This window comes from Fonsecaea erecta (genome assembly GCF_001651985.1).
Source record: "Fonsecaea erecta strain CBS 125763 chromosome Unknown Scaff9, whole genome shotgun sequence".
Taxonomy (NCBI): Eukaryota; Fungi; Ascomycota; class Eurotiomycetes; order Chaetothyriales; family Herpotrichiellaceae; genus Fonsecaea; species Fonsecaea erecta.
The window spans coordinates 206,407-230,178 of NW_017387252.1; the positions used below are offsets into that span (position 1 = coordinate 206,407).

Consider the following 23,772-nt stretch of genomic DNA (forward strand, 5'->3'; position numbering starts at 1 on the left):
CTCGTCTCCTGAGCCAATCGCAGGCCCCTGGCCAACAAAGCCAACCACAGCACAACAACACCATTCCAAAACCCTACAGTCCCCAACTGGAATGGACTTCCCACTAATTAGGGCGACCCGGAGAGTGTGAGACACATTGGCCATGCTTCTGGTCCGAGCTTTTGATTGCCCATATCCAGCTTGGTGTGGGGGCCCGCTTACACAACATATTTGGATTCTCTTTTTCCCAGTCTGGTATACATTCTCCGCCAGCAAGGGCTCAATTACACTAGTATATACACCTTCATTTGGGGTCTTTGTTGGGCAAATTCCTGCCTGCAGGGCCTTCAAAAGTCTTATGTGGCCCCTGAACCGGCTTCATCTCCATTTCACCGTTCTGCAGCCGATTGCCCAGCCTCGCTTGCCGGTGTGCCTTCCGCATCCCAAACCGCTGGTCACCTTCTTCATATCGCTTCTTGAAATGCAGATACGTAGGTGGCTTGGGCCGTGCCAGCACCGAGATCCAATTTTTGATGAAGTTTCCCTGTGTGAAAGGTCGATGCCTCTCAGCCTTGGGAAATCTTCGAGATGCGAGATACTCTCGCGTAGTTTCGCCCTTGCCAACCAGGAGCAGGTGGTACATCCACAATGCGAACGGGTACGCAAACCCCAGCAATCCATAAATGAACATGGCGAAAGGGACGCGATTTCGGTTTATGGCGGTCCCGAAAGAGACGTGTCTCTGGTTTCGATAGGCAATCACATGGCCCAGGGACGCAAAAGCCAAATAGAGACCCAAAACGGTTGCCGTGCTGACGAAGGTGAAGAAGTACCGGTAGTTGCGACGGCCCACGCAATTATTGAGCCACACGCAGTGGTGGTCTAGGGTTTCGACACAATTATCGCAGACTCGGCAATGGTAACACCGTGGCGGTCGCCAGATGTTGCAGGTTTTGCAATACTTGACTGGCACATCCATCGCCGCTGTTTGCGAGGTGGCTAGTCGTACCATGACCCAGTCATTAGTGGGAGGTCCTAGGGCCAAAGGGTCCTGGTTGTCCTCCGGCGGAAACGGATGGATGTTTCGAGGAAAGACCTAGTTGCCATTAGCCGGTAAGCCTGGGTTAGAGGTGTGGTTGTGTCCTTACCCCCGGATCAACAAGAGAAGCATGAAGAAAAGAAGACAAACAAATGAAAAACAAATAAGCAAATATTATCGGGATGGCAGGAGAGACATGATGCCACAACCACGAGGCCCTGCATCGATCAGCTCTGTTACAATCAAGACTGAGACCAAGTCAACTCACGAATAAACAAAATACAAGATCGCGGGCAGAACCAAGAATATGCCGGTGGCGATGTTGATGGGACGATCTCGAGCGTTTTGAATGCGCCCTCCCAGCCAAAAGATGGTGTTGCCTTCAAAATACTCATAATTCTTGCCGAGAGCACTCTTTACCGCAACCTCGGTGTTGGTGTCGGGTGGATACGCGGGAGAAGTCGCATTCGAAGATAAAGGCAGATGTCCAGCCTCCAAGCGATGCTTGCTGGCTAGGCTCAAGCCAGATCGAAAAGAGAGAGGCGACTTCTGAGGCGGGTCGCCAGCCTTGAGAGTGGTAGCGATATTAAGCCGAGATGGCCGGTGCGGTTTCTGCGAGGTGGCTCCATTGACGAGCTGCGTGTCACCGTCATGTTGCGAGACAAAATCGGGAGATGCGGCATCGGCGGTGTCTGGTGCTTCCGATTGAGTATACTCGGTCGTGATGGATGGCGCGGGACGATGGCTCCTAGGCATCGCATGGAAGGGACCTTGTCTGCTAGACGCAACACTCCGAGCATCTTCATCCACATCCCCGTCTGGAATGGGCGCTGGCGGCTGCATTGTTCTTGCGCCGAGAGGTCTCCTCAACCTTTGTGCTTGTAGCCTTTGGGAGCTCATTGGCTTGAAAAAGCCTTGTGCCGTTAACGAGGGGACATGAGTGCGACTGCCCTGAGATACAGGGCTTTGCGGCCGACTCGAGCCAGCTGTGCTGGACGGGGCGGCAGGAGCGGCCGGGGAAGGATTGCTTCTTATTGAGCGGTTTGTAGGTTGTGTGATCCCTCTAAGATGGGCGTAACCGTGTTGTGAAGGTGGAGGATTGGGCAGCGCAGGGAGAGGGACACCCGACGGGGGTCTGGATCCGTACCCATCTTCAGAGATGGCCGACGAGATTTCGCTTCGAGCGGTCGAGGGTCTGACAGCCATGATCTCCTAGAGAAACGGAAGAGTCGCGTCACGAACGCAACGTCCGGCGCATATCGAGATTGTATGACAGGTACAGAGCAAGGCACAGGGGTGACGTTGCTGAGTCGTGGGTAGACAAAATCTGGGTCGCAGGGCCCAGGTCGCAATGAGTCGCACAAGGAAAGAGGATGCTCTTGAATTTATCGTCGCAGGGGTCTAGGAATGAGCGGATCTGCCATGACGATGCTGGTGAAAGTGAAAGTGAAGCTTTACAAGCCGGGCGATCAATAAAAGTGAGGCTGATTGCAGCCAGACACGAAGAACGTGAACAAGACATCGGATGCGCGTTTCCGAAATTCGACTTTGGGGATTCAGGGGGGAAGATTGAGATGGGATGACACAATCTCCAGGCACGGTCACGTGGACGTCACATGGTACGCTAGTCCCAGTGAAGCTCAGTCAATCAGACTGCGGAACTTCAAGTCGAACCTCGTCCACCATCTGCACCTCACACCACCGACAAGCTCCGGATCTTCAACCACGAGCTACCATCCACCACTCCTCTGTTGACTACCTTTCAAAATGGCTTTCGCGGCAACACTGGCTCGTCGAGCAGCTGCAAAAGCTGGGGAAGCTGGAAAAGACACTGTGCTGAAGAGGGGCGCCCGCCGAGATCCTGAGCTTTATGTATGCTCTCCGCCCACTCCGACTCTCCTGCTTCGAGCTGCTCCTAACGATGACTAGATCCTCCTCGGTATCATGTCCGGTGCCTTTGGTCTCGCAGGATTCTACTTCGGTCGCAAGCCTACCTCCGCCACCTCAGAAGCCGAAGTTTCGGTCGCTCAGAGCTCCATGCCGTGGCAGGTGGATCATGACCACGAGGATCACTCCAAGCACTTCAAATATCAATATCATCCCAAGGGCGACACGAACCAGACCCCCCGGAACGCACCTAGTGCTTTGAACACGGTTATTGTGCCCAACGTGACCCTACCCAAGGTGTGCCGCACTCTTGCCACATGCGAATCACTCTAACAGGTTGTTTTAGGCTGTTCACGATGCATTCAACAAATGGGGAAAGGAGAACTATTGAGGAGCGGTCTATGGTGTATCACCTCATGAGGTGTCTTGGAAGAAAATTGCGAAATAGAAAAACAATGGGTGACAGGCATCCCGAGGCTGGCACCCAAAGTGTACATACTTTCCAGGGAATGAAGCAGATTGTCCATCATCATTGTCCAGAACATGCCAAAATTTCGCAAAGTCGCCAAAGGCCAGTCTCATCAGAGCCTATAAAGATTCCACAGCCTCTCCGGAGTGTCCCGCTCTACAATCTGCACCTCTCTTCTTCCAATAAGGTACATAGGGATCCTTTTATGGCAAGGAATGTGCTGACAGATTCCACGCGCCTCGCGTCAGTTATGTCTTGTGCCGATTGCAGCCAGGCGAGCTTGAGATGTCGACACCACTAATCAAACACACCTTCCTATCGCCCGTACATGGATACGGACCGCTTCGTTAAATGATTCTGCCCAAAAGACATCTAGAGAGCATGGTCACCAGACCTGCCATCTGCTGTGTACATACGGTTCATTCTTCAAACAGCGAGATCTTGTTCTTTGAAGTCTTCAAGACTGATTGTCCATTGCTGTCATGCTAGTGATGCCCCAGTTCAACACTGCCTTTGTCCATGTTTGAGTCGACCTTCACCCGACTTCACGGAGACTTGATTGCGCGAGATCATTGTGACCTTTCTTAAGCTTTAGCCTACCATACACCCTACCTTCTGAATTGTCCATCCGCTTCACTCAGTTCACAATCTCATCCTGTTGACATCGTTCTTACAGCAGTTTGTGCGCCAAGAAGTCATCAGGCAACTTCACTCTCACTTCACTTCTGCCTTCCCCCCTTGTGCCCTTATTGCGACCTTGAGACCGACATAGAACCAGGAACGAGGTGAGCTGATGGTGCAGACATCTTCAGCACGTATGATGCGTGGGAAAGCCTGAAGTGGATCCTGTGCTTCGAGCTCGTTCGGGGAGGCTGAAAGCAGACGCCCAAGCTGCACAACCGTCGAGATATGGAACGGGATTCGTGAATTGGTCTTTTTAAAAGATGAAAATTTAGACTGAACAACAAATGAGGCAAAGATTCAATGCAGATGAGCTATTACTTGTGCCTTGGCCTTTTGATACTTCCAGAGTAATGTTTTCCGTCTAAGAGTATGATACCATGACATGCTATACTCACGTAAATTATACTAAGCTGATGACAGGCCTATGTGTTTCGAGAACTTTTGTTTCAAGCCTGCATTTTTGACCCTTATTGTACCCCTGAATTTTCTGTGTCTGCTCGCTGGTCATATCAGTGTTGATACTGTGGCTAGCCTATGATATCCTGGGATTCAAGAACGACTGCTCGCCAACTCGCTCTGAGCGGTAGCTGTAGGCCCACCAGCAACTGGGTGTTGTTCCCCGATGCTCTCCTTCTCCCCCTCTGTAATGTCATGGAGGGTGTGGTGATTGAGAGGCTCATTCGCGTGCTTTTGAGCTTGAGAAGTTGGACCGTCTCGAACCGGATCAGTGGAGCCAGTGATATCTTTCTCAGCCGCAGTAATCTTCGAGACGGTATCGCTTGAGCGTTTCAGTTGGATGTTGCTCGTTGGCGGAGGCGGGGGACGTTTCATTGCGTTCCTGAACGAGGATACTTTGAGCCGTGGCCGTGGGGCCACTTCTCATCCGTTCACCGCTAGTGAGTCTCTTCTCGCCCTCGGTGATATCGTGCAGGGTTTGGGAGTTGATGGACTCGCCAACATGAGACTGGGCTTGAGCTGTAGGACCACCCTTGACGACACTGTCAGAGCCTGTGATCTCCTCTTCTGCCGCTGTGATGGGGGAGATTGTGTCTGAATTGAGGACTGGATCGGACGTTTTGAAGGATGGCGGAGCGGAAAGTAGAGGCTGAGTCTTGGAAATGTGAGCAGTATAGAACTTTGAGAGATATGGCAAGCAGCACAGAAGCAGGAGATTGTACAGAGGGGCTGTTGGTGAGTGTTGGAATGAGACAGGAAATCAGGCGGCAGGGTATTTATGAGGACATTTATTGAGTAACAATTCACTGACGAAGCGAGTAAGCACTGTCTACAAGCACAAGAAGGAGCAACCCAGCATTGAGCGCGTTCGTGCTCAACTTCACTTTCTTCTGAGATTTCCCTAGATCATTTCTTAAATGCCTTACCGACTGCATGCCACCATTGCTGAGTCTTCGCGTGCTGAACCTGCTCTGCAAGCTGGAGAAAATAGTCCCCGAAGACCATAGATAGAGGCTGCGAGGGGCTGAAAGATTGAGATGCCCAAAGGGTAATGATGACGGCGCTGATATTAGAAGTCGATGTCACCAGGAAGTCCTTTTCAGTATCCCAGGATGCCAGAACGCTCCAAGGCATTTTTGGCGCCTAGATCAGCCTCAGCCAATGAGGAGTCATGCATGATCTGCGCTGCGTCTTCCGATGATTAACCGAAGCCCAAATTGTTTCGTGCTCCGGACACCAATGCTTCAAAGTGTCCACCGCAGGCTCAAGAGTTCTTCATACGTCCAAGGGGCAAGATGAAGCTATTCAGATCAACTATCCACCGTGATCTCGCTTTGCTGTCTTCCATACTCCGCATCTCACAGCCCCTTTGCACCAGTTGTGCTCATCTTCCCCCCCAATCTGACACCCATGCTTCTTCGAGCGCATCCTCAAGGCGTCCATTCTCAGTGCTCAACCGACCACCACCGAACTATCCCGGTCACGTCCCTCTCACTGCTGTAGAGCGGGTTGGCTTAGCAATTGGTAGCGCAGTCACTTCCATTATCGACCCCTACAGACATGACATGGTCGCGGCGCTGGGCGAAGCGACAGCCCAACCTTTCTTCATCTCTTGGTTGCGGAAGCGCATGCTGTCGGATCCAACCGGGCGAAGAATCTTACGGGACCGGCCCCGCATCACCTCCAAGACGATGTCTCTCGAGAAGTTACGGCAGCTGCCTGAGAACAGCGTCGGAAGAACGTACGCTGCTTGGCTGGACAGGGAAGGCGTCACCCCAGACACGAGAGATGCGGTACGATACATTGACGACGAAGAGGAGGCCTATGTCATGCAGCGATACCGGGAGTGTCATGATTTCTACCATGCGGTGACTGGTCTGCCGGTCTGGGTAGAGGGAGAGCTTGGCTTGAAGGCGTTCGAGTTTGCAAACACTGGACTGCCTATGACAGGGCTCAGTCTAGCTGCAATTGTTCGGCTGAAACCACTGGAGAGGCAGAGGATGTTCCAGATCTTCCTGCCATGGGCGTTCTCGAACGGATGGAAGAGCAAAGACCTCATCAATGTGTATTGGGAGGAGGAGCTTGAGACGGATGTTGGTGAACTGCGCCAGAGGCTAGGCATCGAGCAGCCGCCAGACCTGCGGGCAATTCGGAGGAAAGTGAGAGAAGAACGCAAAGCTGCGAAGGCTGCAAGAGCAGCCGCAGCAGAGGTCGCATCGACGTCTACTCTCTCTCCTCGACCAGAGGCGCAATCGTGAATGCAAAAAAGCAATATTCACCACGGGGTATCATGCAAATGCGTGAGGGCTTTTTCCCTCTCCCAATTATACATCCTTCAGAAGGTCGTCCAAGTCATCATCGTCCCATCCACCTCTGCGGACGACTTTCACGCTCTCCATGGTGTGGCCCGTCTGCTTCTCGTGCTCGGAAAGACTGGCCAGCATCTCTTTCAATTGATCTTCGGTGACCTTCTGCCGTAGTTGACCTGACCGTGCGAGCATGATCAGCCTGTTCTCGACGTCCGTGGCGCGTGACTCTTTGACCATGCGTATTCTCCCCAGTCGATCCGCAGCTTCTGGTTCGAGGATTTGTGACAGCATGAGGGATCGGGCTTCCGACTCTTGTTTTCTGTAAACAGTCTATCAGTTTTCTGTCTGTCCGTGTGTCATCGACCAAGGTCATGGTTCTTCCAAACCTTCTCTTCTCTTCATCGTCGCCGTTGTCGCCTGACCCTCCTCTGCCCTGCTGTTGTTTGAGTTGTGCCAGGCGTGCTGCCCTGATCTGTGCGTATGAATGAGTTAACTGGGGTGGATCATTTTCTCGAGGAGCATACCTGTGCCAAATCATCATCCGCCATGGTTGCAGAACATGAAATCCTAACAACGAGAAGAGAGAGACTTGCAGCAAAAAAGCCCACTGAATGGCAAGCGGGGCTGTATCTCCCAGATGGGTGCCAGTGGTGGTGCCAGAAGGCGCTGCTCGTTAGCTAACGAGCCCATGTGGCGGTTTGGGTGCCACAAACACCCTAACCGCCCAATTCCCTCCGCTTATGACGCGGCACATGAACTGTATCATCCCGTTTCCTTCACCGGGCGTTAACCGACAGGTACTGTACATCTCATCGTTCGGCTGACTGAAACCTTCGAGGATCTTCCGGTTGTTAAATACTTCGCTCCTACGTCGGCCACGGGGCATCCCAGATCCCCTCAAGGTCGCCTTATTCGGTCCTGATCTCGCGTTCGGGTTGATATACTTACCTACTCCTTACTTCTCAGGTCTGGTCACCTTTTCCCGAATTGAATCATCACCCGATCACTCCTCGCGTCGCCTCTCCTGCGCCGTACTTCCTTTGTCTGCAGCTTGCCCTACGCAATTAGCGGCAACCGGCATGCCTTGCACGACAGTTGCATGAAACAAATCGCCCTCGTTTCTCTTCCATTAGGGGATTATGAATGCTTGGGCATATCATGGGGCTTTCTTAGGAGCTGGCGCACCCAGCCATTCTCGTTCAATATCTTTGGGGCCACCTATGGGCGCGCCGCGAAATCACCTATCCAAAGCGCAGTCCGCTTCCAACCTGCGAACGATGGCGACCGTAGACTCTTCTCCTCCCGAGCCCCCGAAACCCCAGGGAGCCTCTCCAGATAACTCCTTCCGAACCATCGCAGATCCGAGGAATGCGTCAAATCTGTCTAGATCCAACTCAACGCCCTCCAAGCATCCCGATGTCAATGCTGAAGTTGCCGCTCTGAGCGACAAACTCATCAGTGCCATCAACCATCAAACTACCCTGGACGATACTCTTGCCCAGACGAGACAAGAGCTGGAGGCCTCAAAAGCTCGTATCGCCAAACTGGAGGCAGAAGCTAGGGCATACGAAGAGAGGATCTCGCGAGGAGACCTGCTCCTAAAGGAAAAGGTCGACGAACAAAAAGATAAGCTTACGGCGGAGCTGGTGGAGGAGAAGAAACAAAGGGCACAAGTCCTCCAAGAAAAGCGTGGAATAGAGTCAGAACTAGAAACGCTGACAGCCTCGTTGTTCGATGAAGCAAACAAGATGGTAGCTTCGGCGAACCGAGACCGGGACGCTATCGAGAAGAAGAATCAACAGCTCCGCGACCAGATCAAGGACGGCGAGGCTTTGATTGCTTCTCAGACAGAGCAATTGGCGGAGTTGAAAACCCTGATGCAGCAAATTGGCCCAGCTCCAGACTACCGAAGGGAACTTGATTCCCCCCGAGTGTCTCTGGCACCTTCAAGCCCTGGCGTGACGAGAGAAGGGGCCGATCTTGCTCGTCTTCTCGAAGCGATGAACCTGTCCCCTGTTACCCTTGAGCACGGTGAACTTGCGCCGAGCCCATCGACCACACTGACACACCTCGTCAAACCGCTCTGCCGGACAGATATCCCTGCGTATGAGGATTTCAGGAACTTGGTACAAACGTCGCATTTTCGGTCGCATAATCCTTCTCATGCCCCATCCAGAGCTGGCTCTGGCTCCTATGGCGGGTTAAACGTGATGGGTCTCGGCTCACTCAGTAATCACTCGCAACCAAACCTGTCACAGATCCCTCAGCCCGCAACGTCGAAGCTCGCCAATTCCCCGAATATGCCTGGGTCATTCAGTCCCAATCCAGATGCCAAGGGGCCTGTACCGCTGAGAGAAACCCGATTTTTCAAGCGTCTCCTGGTCGAAGATATTGAGCCGACGCTGCGTCTTGACCTTTCACCATCCCTCTCCTGGTTGAATCGACGCAGCATTCTTGCCGCCATGGGCGATTCCACTCTCATCGTCGAACCAATTCCCGAGGCATCCATCAAGCTGTACGGGAGGTACACGCCTTGCGCCCTTTGCGGAGAGAACAGGAAACAAGGAGAAAATCCTCGAACGCATGCCATGCGTGTTCGTGAAGGCGAAGGCGCGACTAGATGGTGTATCTGCACACTCTGCTTGGAAAAGGTGCGTGGCGTGGGTGACCTGGTCGCCTATGTCCGCATGGTTCGCGAGGGCGTGGTCAAGGTCGGCGACAAAAAAGATGAGGAGGACGCATGGGAAGAATTGGTACGGTTGAGGGAGCGCTTATTTTGGGCCAGAATGGCTGGTGGTGTCGTACCTGCATTCATCCCTACCCCGAAACAAACTCCAGTGGATGATGCCAGAATGGGTGTGGAGCTGGATGGTCCAAGAGATGACGGAAAAGAGAACGGTATATCTGGTGAGGGAGCTTATAGTTCGCCCCAACCTTTGACGATCGCGGCAGATGATACGTCCCAACGCTCAACACCTGGTACCGATGATGCCGAACCGGAATCTGCAGACGAAACAGCCGCGCGCCTCCAACTACAGCAGGGACTCAACGAAAGTCTGACTACGTTCGAGAATATCCGAGAAAACAAAAGGATAAGTATGGGCAGTCGACAGAACTCGACGACGCCGCCATCAACCCCCTCGCCAGCCAAGAGTCTTCCGAAGAGGGAGTCTAGTACTGGCGGCGGGATCTCATTCCCAAAGATCAATATTCCCAGACTACCACAAGGCTTCTGGGAAGCTCAAGTTAACACTCTTCGTTGAGCGCACGATGAAGCAGCCGGATCGGGCCAGGGTTGGTTCGGTTGGGGGCCAGGGAGGCAGGGAGGAAGGGAGGGGACAATGTATATTATAATCTAGTTACGCGTCCATCAAGACTAGGGAGCCGTTCATTTCTTCGGAAAGTCGGGTAAGATGGCGCTCGCGCGACCACAGCAAGGTCAGGATGCACACTCTTGCCAGCCTACGCCACCTGTAGGCCAGGGTTCGAGGTTCTTGGGACACGGAGCGTGACCCTAAAGCCTCTGTATATTAGCCTGTTGATATTTATTGGGCTGGACAGGTGCATACGTGGAATTCTTAAAGTCTTACAGCAATAAGAGAAGGGCCTGTGCGCAGCAACCCCTCAGGCAGTGGCAGCGTTTGTGTTTTGACCATTGAAAATGGAAACCATCCGAACGAGAACAATGGAGAGTGATCCCTCCTGTTCGCGGGAACGGTTGGTGACTGATGGAGTGGATTAGTCTCTATGTAAAAAGTTGGCCAGGAATTAACTTACATCGACTGTGGAGTTTTCTAACGGTCCAGTTTGCGGACGGTAAGAGGAGCATTGCCAGTAGTTGCAGGAAGGAAAGGATGTCGCTTCTAGTCCAATGGGATGGTGGGCTGATTGTGGAAGTATTGGTCGGGGTCTGTGGACCGGTGTCGTTGGGAGCGATGCTCTGGAATGGGCATGGAGGACACATTGGAAGAAATGTACTTGTTCATCGGTCGTCGTGTCTTTTCATTTGACCTTCTCCTGTGCTGGAACGACAGTCTGCCTTATACTCGTATATCCAATGTTCCGAAGTCCCATTTTGGATGAAAGTGCGCATTTGGAACTATGCCGCATCAAGGACTCGGAATAAACGCGCTAACTGCTTCTAGCACTCGGAACAAACGACTAAACCTATTCGCGACCTAGAGCCATGTGCCCTGCGCCTCTGCCCAATCAAATGCCTCCTGGAATCTGCTGCTTGTAATAACACATCACAGCTGCCCTATATATCGGGCGTCTCCCATCTCAACATCTCTTTCTCCCTCTTCTACCTCACCGACAGGCATCAGAAGGCTAATTCTGTGCTCTTTCCAATTCACGTCTTTGCGTTGTTCGAAGGCCGTCCTGGACAATGGAGTCCAACTTTGACCCAAGCGACTTTGAGTTGCCAGCCTTATCCCCAAACGAAGAATTACACTGGATGCAGTCCTTCGATCCATCATTGTTCGAAACGGAGCCCTTCTCAGAGCAGCCTATTCTGCCCGATTTATCCCAAGTTATCATCACCCAAGACAACAGCTTTGACAACTCCCCGCTCCATGCACTCCCGCGTATCCAGTATCCCAATCTGTCCGCACAACTCACACTTCCTGAGCCATACCCAGAGTTCCAGAATATCGTATCAAACACGGCCGTATGGAGCCCTCTGGCAGTCCCAATCTCAAATGAGCCCCCAGCACCTCCGAGCACATGCGTGCCTTCAGCTCTCATGTGTTCCCCGTTCGAACCCACCAATGTTGCTCGCATTGCCTCCAATCAAACACCGATACATGCCCCGTCCCAGAACCCAGTGTTAAGCGTCAATGAACAGCCAATGGTATTACTATCGAACTCCATGCCCCAAGGTTCTGGTCTGAGCCAACTTCCCTTCTCGCCGCATCAATCAAACGCTTCCAGCAAGACGGCTTACGCATCCAATGCCACCTTTCACCTACCAGGAATCGGTGAGAGAGCGGCCCACGTGGGAGAACCATCCAAGGCCACTATAGGATTACCAATCAATCGGAAACGACCGTTCGAACAGCAACTAGAAGGGGGTTACCACATGTCATGCTATGCATTTTCTGGGGCGCAGGACACCAAGAAACGACCGAAGTGGACTGAAGCCCGAAAGCAGAACAAGAAAGATCTTGACCTTTACGGGGGCGCATGCTTTCGGTGTCGATGGATGAAACTGGCTGTAAGTTGGCCTTTTCCTTTACTGGATCTCATTCTGAGCAAAATTCCAGTGTTCAGGCACACGCCCGTGCAACAATTGTCGAAAAGCCCTGAATGGATCCAAGATCTCGACGTATGGTTTCAAGTACGCGTGCACAGTTCACTTCAGGCTGTCCGATGTCATCGAGCTGTCTCAATGGAGTTCATATCTCCCTCTGTGCGGCCACAAGCACGGGAATTCACTCGACCTCTTTCAGTGTCTTGAGCCTGTTTTGCGACCTCTAGTATATGAATTAGCTGATATCGCCTCGCTAGAAGGCCAAAACGGCTTCTCCAAATGGCGCAGCGAAATTTTGGTACACCAGCCAAGGCGGATTCCAGAACGGGTATTTACCTCTTTTCTCGCTACTTGCGTGCTGGCCGGGAGGGCGTTCCGCCAGAGAGCCCAGACTTTCTCCGGATTCGAGTTTCTCGTTCAAAATATTCTTGTCAGCATTCTGGCAATATCTGAACTTGGTGAACAACTGCATGACAACCGCTTGGCCAGCAAAGAAACAACTGCCGCCCAGAAACGGACTCTCTACCTAAAATCGATGTACGTTTTGCGACGTTTCCTAGTATTGGTGATTGGTCTTATACGGCACCTGGACCACTGCAGTGACATCTCCACAAATTTACAACACATCACCGAGGCGATTGCAGCACAGATAGAAGTCATTCCGAAGCCACCTTACCTGGTGGCTTTATTTCGAGACAGCATCGACCGATTATCCGCTTTTACGGAGAATATGGACAAACAGATACCGACGTGTGGGAACCCTCGCTTCTTCGTCGAGGGAGTTGACGCTAAAGTCGCGGAGACTGATCTCGCATTTCTTTTGTCGGGGTTGAAATGTGACTCAGAAGGAGTCTACGAATTGCCCAGCGCGTCCGGATCTCATAAAATGAAGCGGGACCATGTGGAGACCACATTACTGTCACATTATCTCTCACTTGCATTCAACATTGATGGTGATCTCCTTCACGATTTCGGTCTCACTCGACGTTTATCCCTCCATAACATTCAACCTCAGGGTATGGTCTTCTTGGGTAATGTTGGCATTTCACTGACTTGCAACTATGCCTTGTTCTATACTGAGTCCATCCTCATACTCGTTCCTGGTGAATCGAAATTGCACTCGGAATCGGTGGCACGAACGTTTTTCACCATAGCTTCCACCTTGTTCAGCTTCTGGAAAACAGAACGTGTCGTGCCAGCTCCGTCTACGGAAATACACCGACAATTTATTTTCAACCTCTCCTACACTCTGGCACTTGAGCTGAGCTGTGTATGTCTTGCACAACAGTCGGCATGGGAGTCCAACTTTTGGAACTCTCTCCTGCTATATGCGATTATTCAATTGCAATCTGTGTATCAGGATTTGCATCATCTACGCGCGATTAGCAACAATACCCCGGAAGCGAGAGTATCCTTGCATTGCAGATTTGGACCGCAGCACCAAGATGACAGTATCTTCGAATGCGTCTTGGTGTCAAGGTACAGGGACGGACCTGAGACTGCCAAGACGAGACTCTGCGGTCTTCGCCACCTCCATCCGTGGCCTGAACCTTGTGACTCTTCGGACGATTGTCTCCTTTGTACGATCAGATACCATGAAGGACCTCTGTAGCATTGTCAAGGATAATGGGCTGGGGCAAAGCATGATTTTCATGGTGGAATCTCACCTCGGGATCATACGAGGGCTGAAGTGGCGTTGTTTCTGGCGCTTGAGGGAGTCTGGAGTCGGGCACAGAGGTGGTGGAAAAGCGCGATAAACAGCGAGACCAGGAGATGGCTCTGGGGACGGCTTGATGAAGCCTTCACAGAAATGCCAAGGTGCCTCTCCGTGGTGTGCACGTGTAATGGATTCCCTTGCTTCATATATCAAGAATCGACCTTTCCTGCAAAAAGAAGACTGATCACCACAACCGCATCCTAGGCTCCGTTTTTGCTGGAATAGTTCTTCCTGAATCCGAAGTCATTCCATGCTTCGTCAAAGCCCACGCTCCTCGCCCACCTCTCCCCCTTCTCGGGCTGCACGCTGTCCAACACCATCATGGCCAGCCGCCGCCACATGTCTCCTTTGATCTTCCACCGGTCGTCGTGCTTGTTTTCTCCATTAAGTTTGTCCCCGTTGGCATGCCCATTAACATGTCCATGTCCACCGTCCTCCACAGACGAACCAGCGTGTTTGCTACCGTTATTCTCATACGGGGCGCACGCCCTCTCCCCGTTTGCCAGCGCGCGGATGAACTTTGCCGTGTGCCCGTCGTCCATGAACCGGCTCGCCGCCGCGAACATGTCGTCCCAGCACAGCAGCAGCGAAGCCTCCCGGCCGTTGTCATTTGCAGGGTAATTTGCGATTTCGTCGAGCAGGAGCCGTGGCGCCCGCCGCGACGCGTACAGCGCCAGGTCCAGCCGGCCCTTCCACTCGACCAGCTTGGCCTTCGCGGGTGGGGCGATCCACTCCTGCGCGAGGAAGACGCTCAGGAAGATGCTGGAGTTGACCGCGTGCATGTAGAAGAAGTCCATCTTGACCACTTTCGGTGGATGTTGCGCCGCGCCTGTGAAGTACGCGTCCGCATTGATGACTTCCGCGGCGGCTTCTTCCAGGCTCTCCTGCGTGTAAGGTGCGGAAAGCCGCCACTGTGCCGCGTAGGCGATCATCTCGTACTTGGCACGGGCCAGCACGCCGTCACGCACTTTCTGCCCGTCCTCCCAGTGCGCGGCCGTGGAGACAATGGGGTCCTCGCGGATCTTGTCCAGCAGGTTCACCATCGTGTCGGGCGTCGCGGTCTTGGCGGCTGCAGCGGTGAGTTCGAAAAAGGCGTCCAGGTACGTCGAATGCACGCACGCCTGGGCCAGCGCCTCGGCCACGATGGCCGGCTGGTTGAACTCCACGCCGTACCCGAGGTGGATCAGTGGGTGGTAGTATCCCGCGAAGAAGCGGTTGAAGATGGTCGTGGCCAGCTGCGTCTCGTCGAAGACGTACTCGTTCAGCACGTCGGGGATGGATGCTGAAGAGAGCTTGCGCGTGAAGAAGGCCAGGAAAGTCGAGTAGTTCTCCGGCTTGGCCATGGTATCGAAAAACACCTTCGAGTTGCCGCCCAGAGCGTTGACGACGTCGTCATCCGCCGGCGGGGGAGGTCGCTGGTACGATGCATTCTGGTCGTATTGCTTCTGCAGTGTTTCCGCGTCTGCCCCCAGAGCGAACGAGGCGAGAATGTGGTGGACGATATGGTTGTGGCGGCCGACTGCGTCGAAGACAATGTCGTGTAATGTGTGGTTGTGATTCAAGAGCGAGCTGGTCGTGTCGGTGGCGTCTCGGTCTAGGGTCTCGACATGCACGATGGCCGGCACGTCGGTAGAGAGACTGATCTTGGACGCCGTTGCCATATTGCGAATGTTGGTTCTATACTTATCCCCCATGTTTCAGTTTGTTGGATTGCAGACGAAATGCGGAGAATGGTGGATGCTTTATGGCCAGATGACGAACATGGTGCTTGCAAGAGTCGTAGCATGAACCGATATGTCTGACTGGCGATTGGGCTGGTCAGCGAACATAACATGTGTGGAGAGTGGTTCAGGATGTCGTGGTGAGCATGTGATGTTAAGCAGTCCCCTGCCATCCAGTAGCAGACGCAATGGCGACATTTGGGTCAATATCATGAGGGGGATCATGCGAGCTTCTCCTCATTCTGAGCTCTGCCTTCTGACGTGAGCCAATTGTGGACGGTCGGATATTTGCCGATGGTGGAGGAAGATCCCTGTTTACTGGGGAGTGTATGGACAGGACAGGTCAAAAAGGGCGTCCCAAGTCAATTGGGAGCCCGAGGCCTCAGGAATGGAAGTAGATTTTGTCATGAAGACAAGTGCAGTGGATGGGGTTGCCGAGCTCTGAATGCACAACCTTTGTTTTGCATGGCATCCTCGGACGGGATTTGGTCCACCTTGCTATGTCTTACGACACAATATCTGTCCGCTAGGAATGGCGAAGAAAGCATCCTGGTCTGTGCCCCATGTCTTCCAGCCTTCCGAGATGCTCTTGATCTCGTCTTCCGTCGCGAATCCCTCCCGGACGGCAGTCCCCGTAAATCCCGGCTGTAAGATTCTCCCCGCCCAGCTCTGAGAGAACTGAGCCACCCGTTGCCCGGCGTACCTCCAGCAGTCCCACGTGGCGGTGATATCAGCCGGCGAGAAGCCAGCTTGTCGTGCCCAGACGTGACAGTATCGGCCGGCGTTGGGTTCGCCTCCGTTCGCCTTTGCAACTTGCTGGTACAGTTCCGCCCACCGAGCGACTTCAGGAGTCTCTGGGTACCAAGCGAAGGACTTGTAGTCTGCTTCCCGAGCAGCCACGATACCGCCGGGCTTGACGACTCTGCGCATCTCCTTCAAGATGGCGACCGGGTCTTTCACGTGTTGCAGGACCTGGTGACAGAAGACAATGTCGAAGGTGTTGTCCGCAAACGGCAAGCCATTGGCGTCGATTTTCTGGAACGTGAGATTCGTCAGCCCTCTTGACGAGGCGTACTGAGACGCCTGTTCGAGGACAGACTCAACCGCGTCACCACCGATGACCTTGCCCTCTGGTACAAAGGTCGCGAGATCTGCAGTGATGGTACCAGGACCGCAGCCCACGTCGAGAATGACGTGGTTTGGTTTGATATGGGGCAGAAGGAACGCCGCTGAGTCTTGAGCCGTACGACGCGCGTGGTCGTCGACAACTGATTTGTGATGGCCGTGAGAATAGACGGCTTGCTCTTTTGCCATGGCGGATCAGATAGTCTCGAAGCACGCTTCGCCAAGTTATGTCACCTATCAGAAGCACTATACTCTGTATCCGACACTAGAAAGATGAAAGACACCCAGGGCCTGACAGCAGAACAGGAGTATGAGAACCCATTATATCTTCATGACAATATATTGGAGAATCGATCAGCGAAGCCGATATCGGCAGCATTCTGTTCCACTGAATGACTGTCGTCCAGGGGCTGATTGTATGCTCCTTGCTGTTGGTCGCAGACGCGGTTGGAGACGAATTGGATTCGCTGAGTCGGATGTCAAGGAGTGCACTGGGATGGCACTCTTGAAGATGCGAATGATGTGTACTGAGGATTGAACGGCGAAGGCTTGACCGGCGCAAAGGGGCAGTGATAGTGCCGCTTTAGGCTGCTGGTGCCAAGACGCTAACTCAGAGTGCAGGGGGAATACTAGCTCAAAAGCAGCGTGACCGAGCCTCTTCCATGAATCTCGGTCTCAGCTGTCGTCGGACTTCTACCCTTCCTCGATATTCCAATATTGCCTGCCAGAGTAGTGCTCTGTCGGTGCAGGAGAGTGCAAAACTCCCATGGCAGCTTGCAATTGCCATGAATTACAAGAATGGACGGCCCTTCTCGCATCTTTAGCACCCTATGGAGCGTCCTTCGGTACATGTTTCTCTTGGTCTGGGTCGAGCCCTGGGCCAAGCCTCATATCAACGGCGAGACGACGCCCGCCACCTATGAAGCCTGGTACACCGGACAGTTCGAGTACGATGCCATCCATGGAGTCGATGAGTGGGTTAAGGTGGACCGTCACTCGAGCTACGACTGGCACATCCTCCGAACTTTGAAGCGAGACCTTGAACGAAGTCGACGTCTCGGAGATGAGAGAGGGTTGTGCAGTCAGCTCAGAGCTCAAAGCTCCCGTAACATGTGTCGCATTCTATCCCCCGCCTTGTACCGAAAATCACAGATACAAACCAAACGACTGATCCATGACTATGTGATGGAGGTGCGCCACTGCATCACCTACATTGCGGATCGAAACCCGGTCACCAATGGGGCTGCTCCCATTGTTCCGGCCCAGGAGAAGCGACAGGCCATTATTGACATGCGGACCGCACTTGGACGTACGAGTCTGGTGCTTCAAGGGGGCGCTATGATCAGTATGTGCCATCTTGGAGTGGTCAAAGCACTCTATCTGCAGCGGCTGCTTCCCCGGATAATCACAGGGACATCGTCAGGAGCTCTGATTGCTGCACATATATGTGTGACGAAAGACGAAGACCTGATTGGCGTGCTGGAAGCCACCAATATAAACCTCGACGCCTTCATTCGCTCTCAAGAAAGATGTGCCACAGGTGGACTCAAATCTTGGTTCAACTCCTCCTTCTTCGCCACCATCAAACGGCGGTATCAACGCTATCGTACCTCCCACCACGTGTTTGATATCGACGTGCTCCATGAATGCACCCGAGACAATCTGGGCGATATCACATTTGAAGAGGCGTATGCAAAAACCGGGAGAATCTTAAACATAACCATCGCCATGTCTGAAGTGGCCGGGACACCACAACTCCTCAATTACCTGACGGCACCTCACGTTCTTGTTCGATCTGCGGTGGTGGCGTCTATAGCAACTTCCAAAGCCATGTACGCTCCTGTCCACTTACTGTGCAAAAGTGCTACAGGCGATATCACCTTGTATTTTGCTGCCGATTTCTCCGAGAAAGGTTGCAATTTGCACCGGCAAGCCACCGTCCACCCGGAAGCACCGCTCACACGGATAGGTGAACTGTTCAACGTCAATCATTTCATCATATCTCAATCCAGACCCTACATAGCTCCTTTCATCCAACTGCAGAGTTTTGCCGACCGTCACCAACCTCTTGGGATCGTGGTTCGCTTCGTCCTGGACGAAATGCTGCATTGGCTGCAGGTTTTGAATCACTTTGGTATGCTTCCAACCTTCCTCCAGCGGGTCTTGATGGACGAAGTCGTTCCAACTCTCGCCTCGTGGTCAAAAATATCAATCACACCCCAACTCGGGCTGTGGGATTTCCTCCGCACCTTTGACACTCCTACACCTGCTAAATTGCAGAAATGGAGTGCTCGAGGGGAGAAGTGTACGTGGCCATACATCTGTGAGCTAAAAGTCCGATGCGACATCGAGCTGGAACTAGACATCGCTTATACGAATCTACGCCGGAGAGGAGGGATGGGATCGGTTATCAGACATAGAGCAGACCCATAGCATTTGCGTCAACGGCGGCCGGTTTCCGAAGGCGATTGATTGGTTGCCCGCTTCTAGCGAGCCGTTTCTTCTCCTCCTCTCACCCGTTAACCGGCTTGTGGCTGTGCAAGAATCGTGGCGTTTCTCGATTAATGCGCCGATCATGGCTTGCAAATGACATCATTGGGGACGATCAACTGGGCGGCGTGCTCATCATACCAAGGAGGGACCAGAACCCTGAAATACTGCCTCCATGAGCTTCTGAAGTGCTTTCTCCTCCTGTCACTACGTCTGTCGTCTACCACAGCTTTTACTGTCATCGATATCTCATATACACAATCCCCCTTGATCTTGCTCGAGAATGTCCCAAGCGGCCTTTGCCAACTCGACCGCACCTCCCTACGAAAAGGAGAAGAAACACCGAAAGTTAGGCCGTCTCCTCGGAAAGCGGGAGAAGACCCCGGAGCCACAGCCAGATGTCGGCCCTGACTCGGCGTATGCGTCAAGCGGTGCCAATAGTGCAGATGGTGTTCAGGGAGGAATAACTCCCGAAGGAGAAAGAAACCAGAATGAGATAATATCTGCGGAGAAGGATAGCGAGATAGCCAACATCGACCAGGGCAGGAATCTCGCATTGAAGCCCTCGACTGGGGAGGTCTTCGATGAAGATACCGGGGAAGTGGTCACTGTAGTGACTACGACTGTGAGTCCGCCCAGGATACTTACCACGCCGTGGGTTGTCCTTTTCGTTCGAATGCTAACGACATGCCAGACGACTACCACGACCACCACCACAACAAGAGGCGGAAAGAAGCATCAAGATGTGCAAAAGGATGTCAAACGCGAAGTACAACCCGGTCCGGGCCAGCAACCTCAACTGCTGGAAATGCCCGCAGGATCCACAACCCCAGAACCCTCTAATCAACCACCCATGACATCTACCAGCATGGCCCAAAACGGAAGGCCACCTGTGATGACAAGTGGAGGATTGCTTGCGGCTGACTCGCCTCCCATACCGGCCAAAAGTGCCATGAGGAGATCCGGTGACTTCTCACGGGATGCATACCCTGCAGACAATGGCCCCGTGAGCCCCGTTGATCCTCCTTATGCAAGACGCAACAGCGGAGAAATACCCGCCAGCCCCTCAAGGCACAACTTCAGCTACCCTACTCGGTCATCCCTAAAAACGGCTGATCAGCCAATGAAACATAATCAAAGCACAATCAACGATTTGCGGGCAGCGGCTAAGGGACTTCACGTCAGTTTTTGTCCCCGACTGTTTCGGGTACTTCGAAATCATTGTACTGACCCACATTACTCAACAGGGCGTTGGCGAAACTCTTCGAGGCACTTTTAGCTCGACAATCGACCGCCGCTTCCCATCCAAAAATCCCGAAAATGCCGCCCGAATCAACGCCCGTAACGATGAAATTCTCCAACGAGGTCGCGCCGAAATGGAAGGCGTCCCTGGCGGCTGGCCGACTCATGAAGCTGACGGGTTTCAACCCGGATATGTACACCACGAACCCATTCCAGCAACCGAGCCCGAGATGGCGCCGCCAGTAACGGGACGAGAGCGTTCCCCAGGAGAGAAGCCCGCAAGTCTGAGAAAGCTATTCAAGCGAAAACCGGTCGCCGAACAAGGTATGGCAAGTTAAAAAAGAGTCAAGTGGTCGTGAAGTGTGTCCTTGGCCTTTCCTTCTCCTTCTGCCACATTGGTCTCTTGCGATCATCTTCTATGTATACCCAGTTAGGGAGCAGAATTGCTTGGGATTAAACATTTCTGACATGTCAACCTCTCCCTTGCAGAGGCCACCGTAAATGACACACCACCCAACGGACGCCGATTTTTCTAAATTCGACTCAAACCAACAGACGAGAATAGCCAGGAGAATTGTCAGCACAGGATTTGACGGGCTGTACTATTGATGTGGACAAAAGGCGTGAATTTGGGTAGATATAATGACTGTTGATTAGCGTGGTTTCTGTCCTTCTACTGATGGTTTAGTCCGTTACCAGCATGTACACACAGTCGGTCACGCTTCTTGATTTGCTCGTCATTTCGGATTCGTGGCCACAATGACCCAGTACTTTGTCTCTTCCTCAATTGTCTCTCCAATCTCTGCGAATTTCCGCACAAACAATTCTTTGGCCTTCTCGCGGATCTCGGCGCGACCAAAGTCCTTGTACATGGCCTTGCCGACAGCTTTGTCGAAAAGTTCCTGCGCCGCGTCGAGATGATACTGTGCCCTCGCGTAGGCTTCGGTCTCGAAGATCTTCTCGACATGGAACCCTGCGTCAACCATCAGAGCCGCCAGGGCTTGCTGAGACTGCCACAGATGCGAGTGCCAGGGCACGGTCTCGCCGACGTGCGGGGCGATGGCCGAAAAGATGTTCATGACCAGATTTGCGTCCTTGGTCTGCACGTCGGTGATGAGGCGCCCACCGGGCCTGAGCACCGATTTCCAATTTTTGACGGCCCGGAGCGGGTCGGGGAGGAGGATCAGTGCCGAAGCGCAGGTGACCACGTCGAAGAAGCCGTCCGAGCCCTTTGGCACGATGTCCAGGCCAGTGAGGTCGCCGACGTCGTGATTGAAAAAAGCAATATCGAACCCTGCGGCTTGGGCTTTGCGTCGTGCGACATTCAACATTCCTTCGCTGATGTCGATGCCGACAACGCGCCCTGACGTGCCGACCACCTGCTTGGCGCCGATGGCCACAAGGCCAGTCCCGCAGGCCAGGTCGAGTAGGTTCTCGCCTTCCTTCAGATCCGCCCAGGTGATGTAGTCCTGCGCCTGACGCACGTGGACGTCGTTCTCGTCGTACTGCTCGCTCCGCTCATCGTACATCGACTTCACCACGTCCAGCTGTGACAGAGACATGGCTGGCTAGTTGCGCACACTTCCACGAGGGATATCAAACCGCTAGTCGAGACGATAATAGAACAGATGTTTAGGTGCAAAATATACAGGGGAACGTGTACAATGCGTAGATAAGGCGATGGAGAAATGACGTCGACATATGTCGGCCGTTACATCAAATCGGCCCTGAACCGGCCCGTTCAGCGCCAACTTCTCATCATTATGGTCCATATATCTTCGACCTGGAGACCTACTTGAGATATGGTTTACAAGTGGGAATCACGACACAAGACAAAATATGGTCTCATGGTATCCACAAATTATCCGGATTCTACGTCGCCCATTCTTGGGTAGACGACTTGCAGCTAAAAGGAAAAGCCACTGAAGCGGACTCGAATCTGAAGCCAGAACCATTCCGAGCTTGTTCCACGTTCAGGATATCAAGTGGAAGCCATCAAGGCTGAGGACGTAGGTGGTTCACAGCCTCACCCAACTCAAAGTCTGGACAAGAAGGCACTAGGTCAACCTCGACTAGGTAAATGGTCCTTGGAGAGGCAAGTTTTCTGTACGAAAGCGGAAGTCTGGTCTCCGTCGGCATCCACGCGCCTGCGAGGGCTGCGGGGCGACAAAAGTACCAAAAAGTTACCTAGGCAGTGGGAAGACGCTAACTCCGTCGCTTGGAGCCCATATAACTCACTTCTTCGTGGGATCAGGAGCCTCAACATGTCATCCTCTCGTTCAGGTTTACGGCAAAATGCTTCGTTTCGACAACAAGATCATTTTCATCACCGGTGTCGGCTCCAGCGGCGCCGGCATTGGCAATGGCAGAGCAAGCGCCATACTGTTCGCGCGACAAGGGGGCACTATCTATGGTGTGGATCTAAATCTCACCGCGGCGGAGGAGACGCGCTCTTACATCCTCTCTGAAAATCCCCAGATCGCAGACCGCATCACCGTCTCGCAGTGCGATGTCACCTCGGCAACGGATGTGAACAGAGAGGTGGGGAAGTGCGTGGAGAAGTATGGACGGATAGATGTGCTGGTGAACAACGTCGGTCTCTCCGCACCGGGATCGGCGGAAAACATGCCGGAAGAAGTCTGGGACAAGCAGATGGCGGTCAACATGAAGAGCGTCTTCTTGTGCTGCAAAGCTGTGATCAAAGTAATGTTGAAACAACAACCAATGGGTGGCGCAATCGTGAATCTCTCCTCTATCGCGGGCATACGATCTTTAAGCACAAACCATATCGCCTATGCCTCGTCCAAAGCGGCCGTCATCCAGTTCAGCAAGTCCACAGCCATTGCCCACGCCTCCCAAAACATCAGAGTCAACACGGTGGTGCCGGGGCTGATGAACACGCCGCTCGTGCAGAGCAGACTGTTAAAGCACCTGCCTCCGGGTGTGACGGAGGAGGAATTGAAAAGGAGCCGGGATGCGAAGGTGCCCCTGGGGAAAATGGGAGACGCGTGGGATGTGGCACATGCGGTCCTCTACCTGGCCAGTTCAGAAGCAAAGTATATAACAGGAAGCGAGATCGTGGTGGACGGAGGAGTCTCGTGTGGGGCGATAGAGCAGGCGAGGCTGTAGATGTAAAGGGGCTTTGAACGGATGAAGAGGAAGTCAAGACAAGCCATGCCAAGGGTCTTGGGACGGTATCCGAATTTGTCGATAGCCAAAGGGTAGATTTCACGAGGAGCAATGTTTACACGAATAGTAGAAATGAGCCGGGGGGGGCTCTTGGTAGATGTCTTCTAGCTGACAGATCAGGTTCGTCCCGTCTCTCGCTGGCTGTTTTCAACGTGCTGCACTCCCCGTGAATGGATCCCACGACCTCCTAATCCGTTCATCTGCTTGCTCATCT

General features: G+C 53.1%; 12 protein-coding genes across 12 annotated transcripts; 6 read left to right on the forward strand and 6 right to left on the reverse strand.

The window, feature by feature from the left end:
* Window positions 1–283: 283 nt before the first annotated feature.
* AYL99_09309 (hypothetical protein) lies at window positions 284–2,224 on the reverse strand (the record flags this gene model as incomplete). The annotated part of the gene is made up of 3 exons (XM_018840816.1): window positions 284–1,075; window positions 1,128–1,236; window positions 1,287–2,224. The coding sequence occupies 3 exons, from the start codon at window positions 2,222–2,224 to the stop codon at window positions 284–286; spliced, it is 1,839 nt and encodes a 612-aa protein (XP_018689497.1).
* Window positions 2,225–2,785: 561 nt separating this feature from the next.
* Window positions 2,786–3,296, forward strand: AYL99_09310 (hypothetical protein; the record flags this gene model as incomplete). The annotated part of the gene is made up of 3 exons (XM_018840817.1): window positions 2,786–2,890; window positions 2,948–3,202; window positions 3,252–3,296. 3 exons carry the CDS (start codon window positions 2,786–2,788, stop codon window positions 3,294–3,296), a joined length of 405 nt encoding a protein of 134 aa, XP_018689498.1.
* A 1,510-nt stretch (window positions 3,297–4,806) lies between these two features.
* Window positions 4,807–5,648, reverse strand: AYL99_09311 (hypothetical protein; the record flags this gene model as incomplete). Its single annotated transcript, XM_018840818.1, has 2 exons — window positions 4,807–5,243; window positions 5,441–5,648. The coding sequence occupies 2 exons, from the start codon at window positions 5,646–5,648 to the stop codon at window positions 4,807–4,809; spliced, it is 645 nt and encodes a 214-aa protein (XP_018689499.1).
* A 431-nt stretch (window positions 5,649–6,079) lies between these two features.
* On the forward strand, window positions 6,080–6,772 carry AYL99_09312 (ubiquinone biosynthesis protein coq4, mitochondrial; the record flags this gene model as incomplete). The annotated part of the gene is made up of 1 exon (XM_018840819.1): window positions 6,080–6,772. One exon carries the CDS (start codon window positions 6,080–6,082, stop codon window positions 6,770–6,772), a length of 693 nt encoding a protein of 230 aa, XP_018689500.1.
* Window positions 6,773–6,838: 66 nt separating this feature from the next.
* AYL99_09313 (hypothetical protein) lies at window positions 6,839–7,371 on the reverse strand (the record flags this gene model as incomplete). Its single annotated transcript, XM_018840820.1, has 3 exons — window positions 6,839–7,142; window positions 7,210–7,295; window positions 7,348–7,371. 3 exons carry the CDS (start codon window positions 7,369–7,371, stop codon window positions 6,839–6,841), a joined length of 414 nt encoding a protein of 137 aa, XP_018689501.1.
* Window positions 7,372–8,100: 729 nt separating this feature from the next.
* On the forward strand, window positions 8,101–10,086 carry AYL99_09314 (hypothetical protein; the record flags this gene model as incomplete). Its single annotated transcript, XM_018840821.1, has 1 exon — window positions 8,101–10,086. One exon carries the CDS (start codon window positions 8,101–8,103, stop codon window positions 10,084–10,086), a length of 1,986 nt encoding a protein of 661 aa, XP_018689502.1.
* A 3,905-nt stretch (window positions 10,087–13,991) lies between these two features.
* Window positions 13,992–15,452, reverse strand: AYL99_09315 (hypothetical protein; the record flags this gene model as incomplete). The annotated part of the gene is made up of 1 exon (XM_018840822.1): window positions 13,992–15,452. One exon carries the CDS (start codon window positions 15,450–15,452, stop codon window positions 13,992–13,994), a length of 1,461 nt encoding a protein of 486 aa, XP_018689503.1.
* Window positions 15,453–16,010: 558 nt separating this feature from the next.
* On the reverse strand, window positions 16,011–16,826 carry AYL99_09316 (hypothetical protein; the record flags this gene model as incomplete). The annotated part of the gene is made up of 1 exon (XM_018840823.1): window positions 16,011–16,826. The coding sequence occupies one exon, from the start codon at window positions 16,824–16,826 to the stop codon at window positions 16,011–16,013; it is 816 nt and encodes a 271-aa protein (XP_018689504.1).
* Window positions 16,827–17,435: 609 nt separating this feature from the next.
* On the forward strand, window positions 17,436–19,070 carry AYL99_09317 (hypothetical protein; the record flags this gene model as incomplete). Its single annotated transcript, XM_018840824.1, has 1 exon — window positions 17,436–19,070. The coding sequence occupies one exon, from the start codon at window positions 17,436–17,438 to the stop codon at window positions 19,068–19,070; it is 1,635 nt and encodes a 544-aa protein (XP_018689505.1).
* A 340-nt stretch (window positions 19,071–19,410) lies between these two features.
* Window positions 19,411–20,707, forward strand: AYL99_09318 (hypothetical protein; the record flags this gene model as incomplete). The annotated part of the gene is made up of 3 exons (XM_018840825.1): window positions 19,411–19,752; window positions 19,822–20,307; window positions 20,375–20,707. The coding sequence occupies 3 exons, from the start codon at window positions 19,411–19,413 to the stop codon at window positions 20,705–20,707; spliced, it is 1,161 nt and encodes a 386-aa protein (XP_018689506.1).
* A 399-nt stretch (window positions 20,708–21,106) lies between these two features.
* AYL99_09319 (hypothetical protein) lies at window positions 21,107–21,931 on the reverse strand (the record flags this gene model as incomplete). Its single annotated transcript, XM_018840826.1, has 1 exon — window positions 21,107–21,931. One exon carries the CDS (start codon window positions 21,929–21,931, stop codon window positions 21,107–21,109), a length of 825 nt encoding a protein of 274 aa, XP_018689507.1.
* A 733-nt stretch (window positions 21,932–22,664) lies between these two features.
* AYL99_09320 (hypothetical protein) lies at window positions 22,665–23,498 on the forward strand (the record flags this gene model as incomplete). The annotated part of the gene is made up of 1 exon (XM_018840827.1): window positions 22,665–23,498. The coding sequence occupies one exon, from the start codon at window positions 22,665–22,667 to the stop codon at window positions 23,496–23,498; it is 834 nt and encodes a 277-aa protein (XP_018689508.1).
* Window positions 23,499–23,772: the final 274 nt, after the last annotated feature.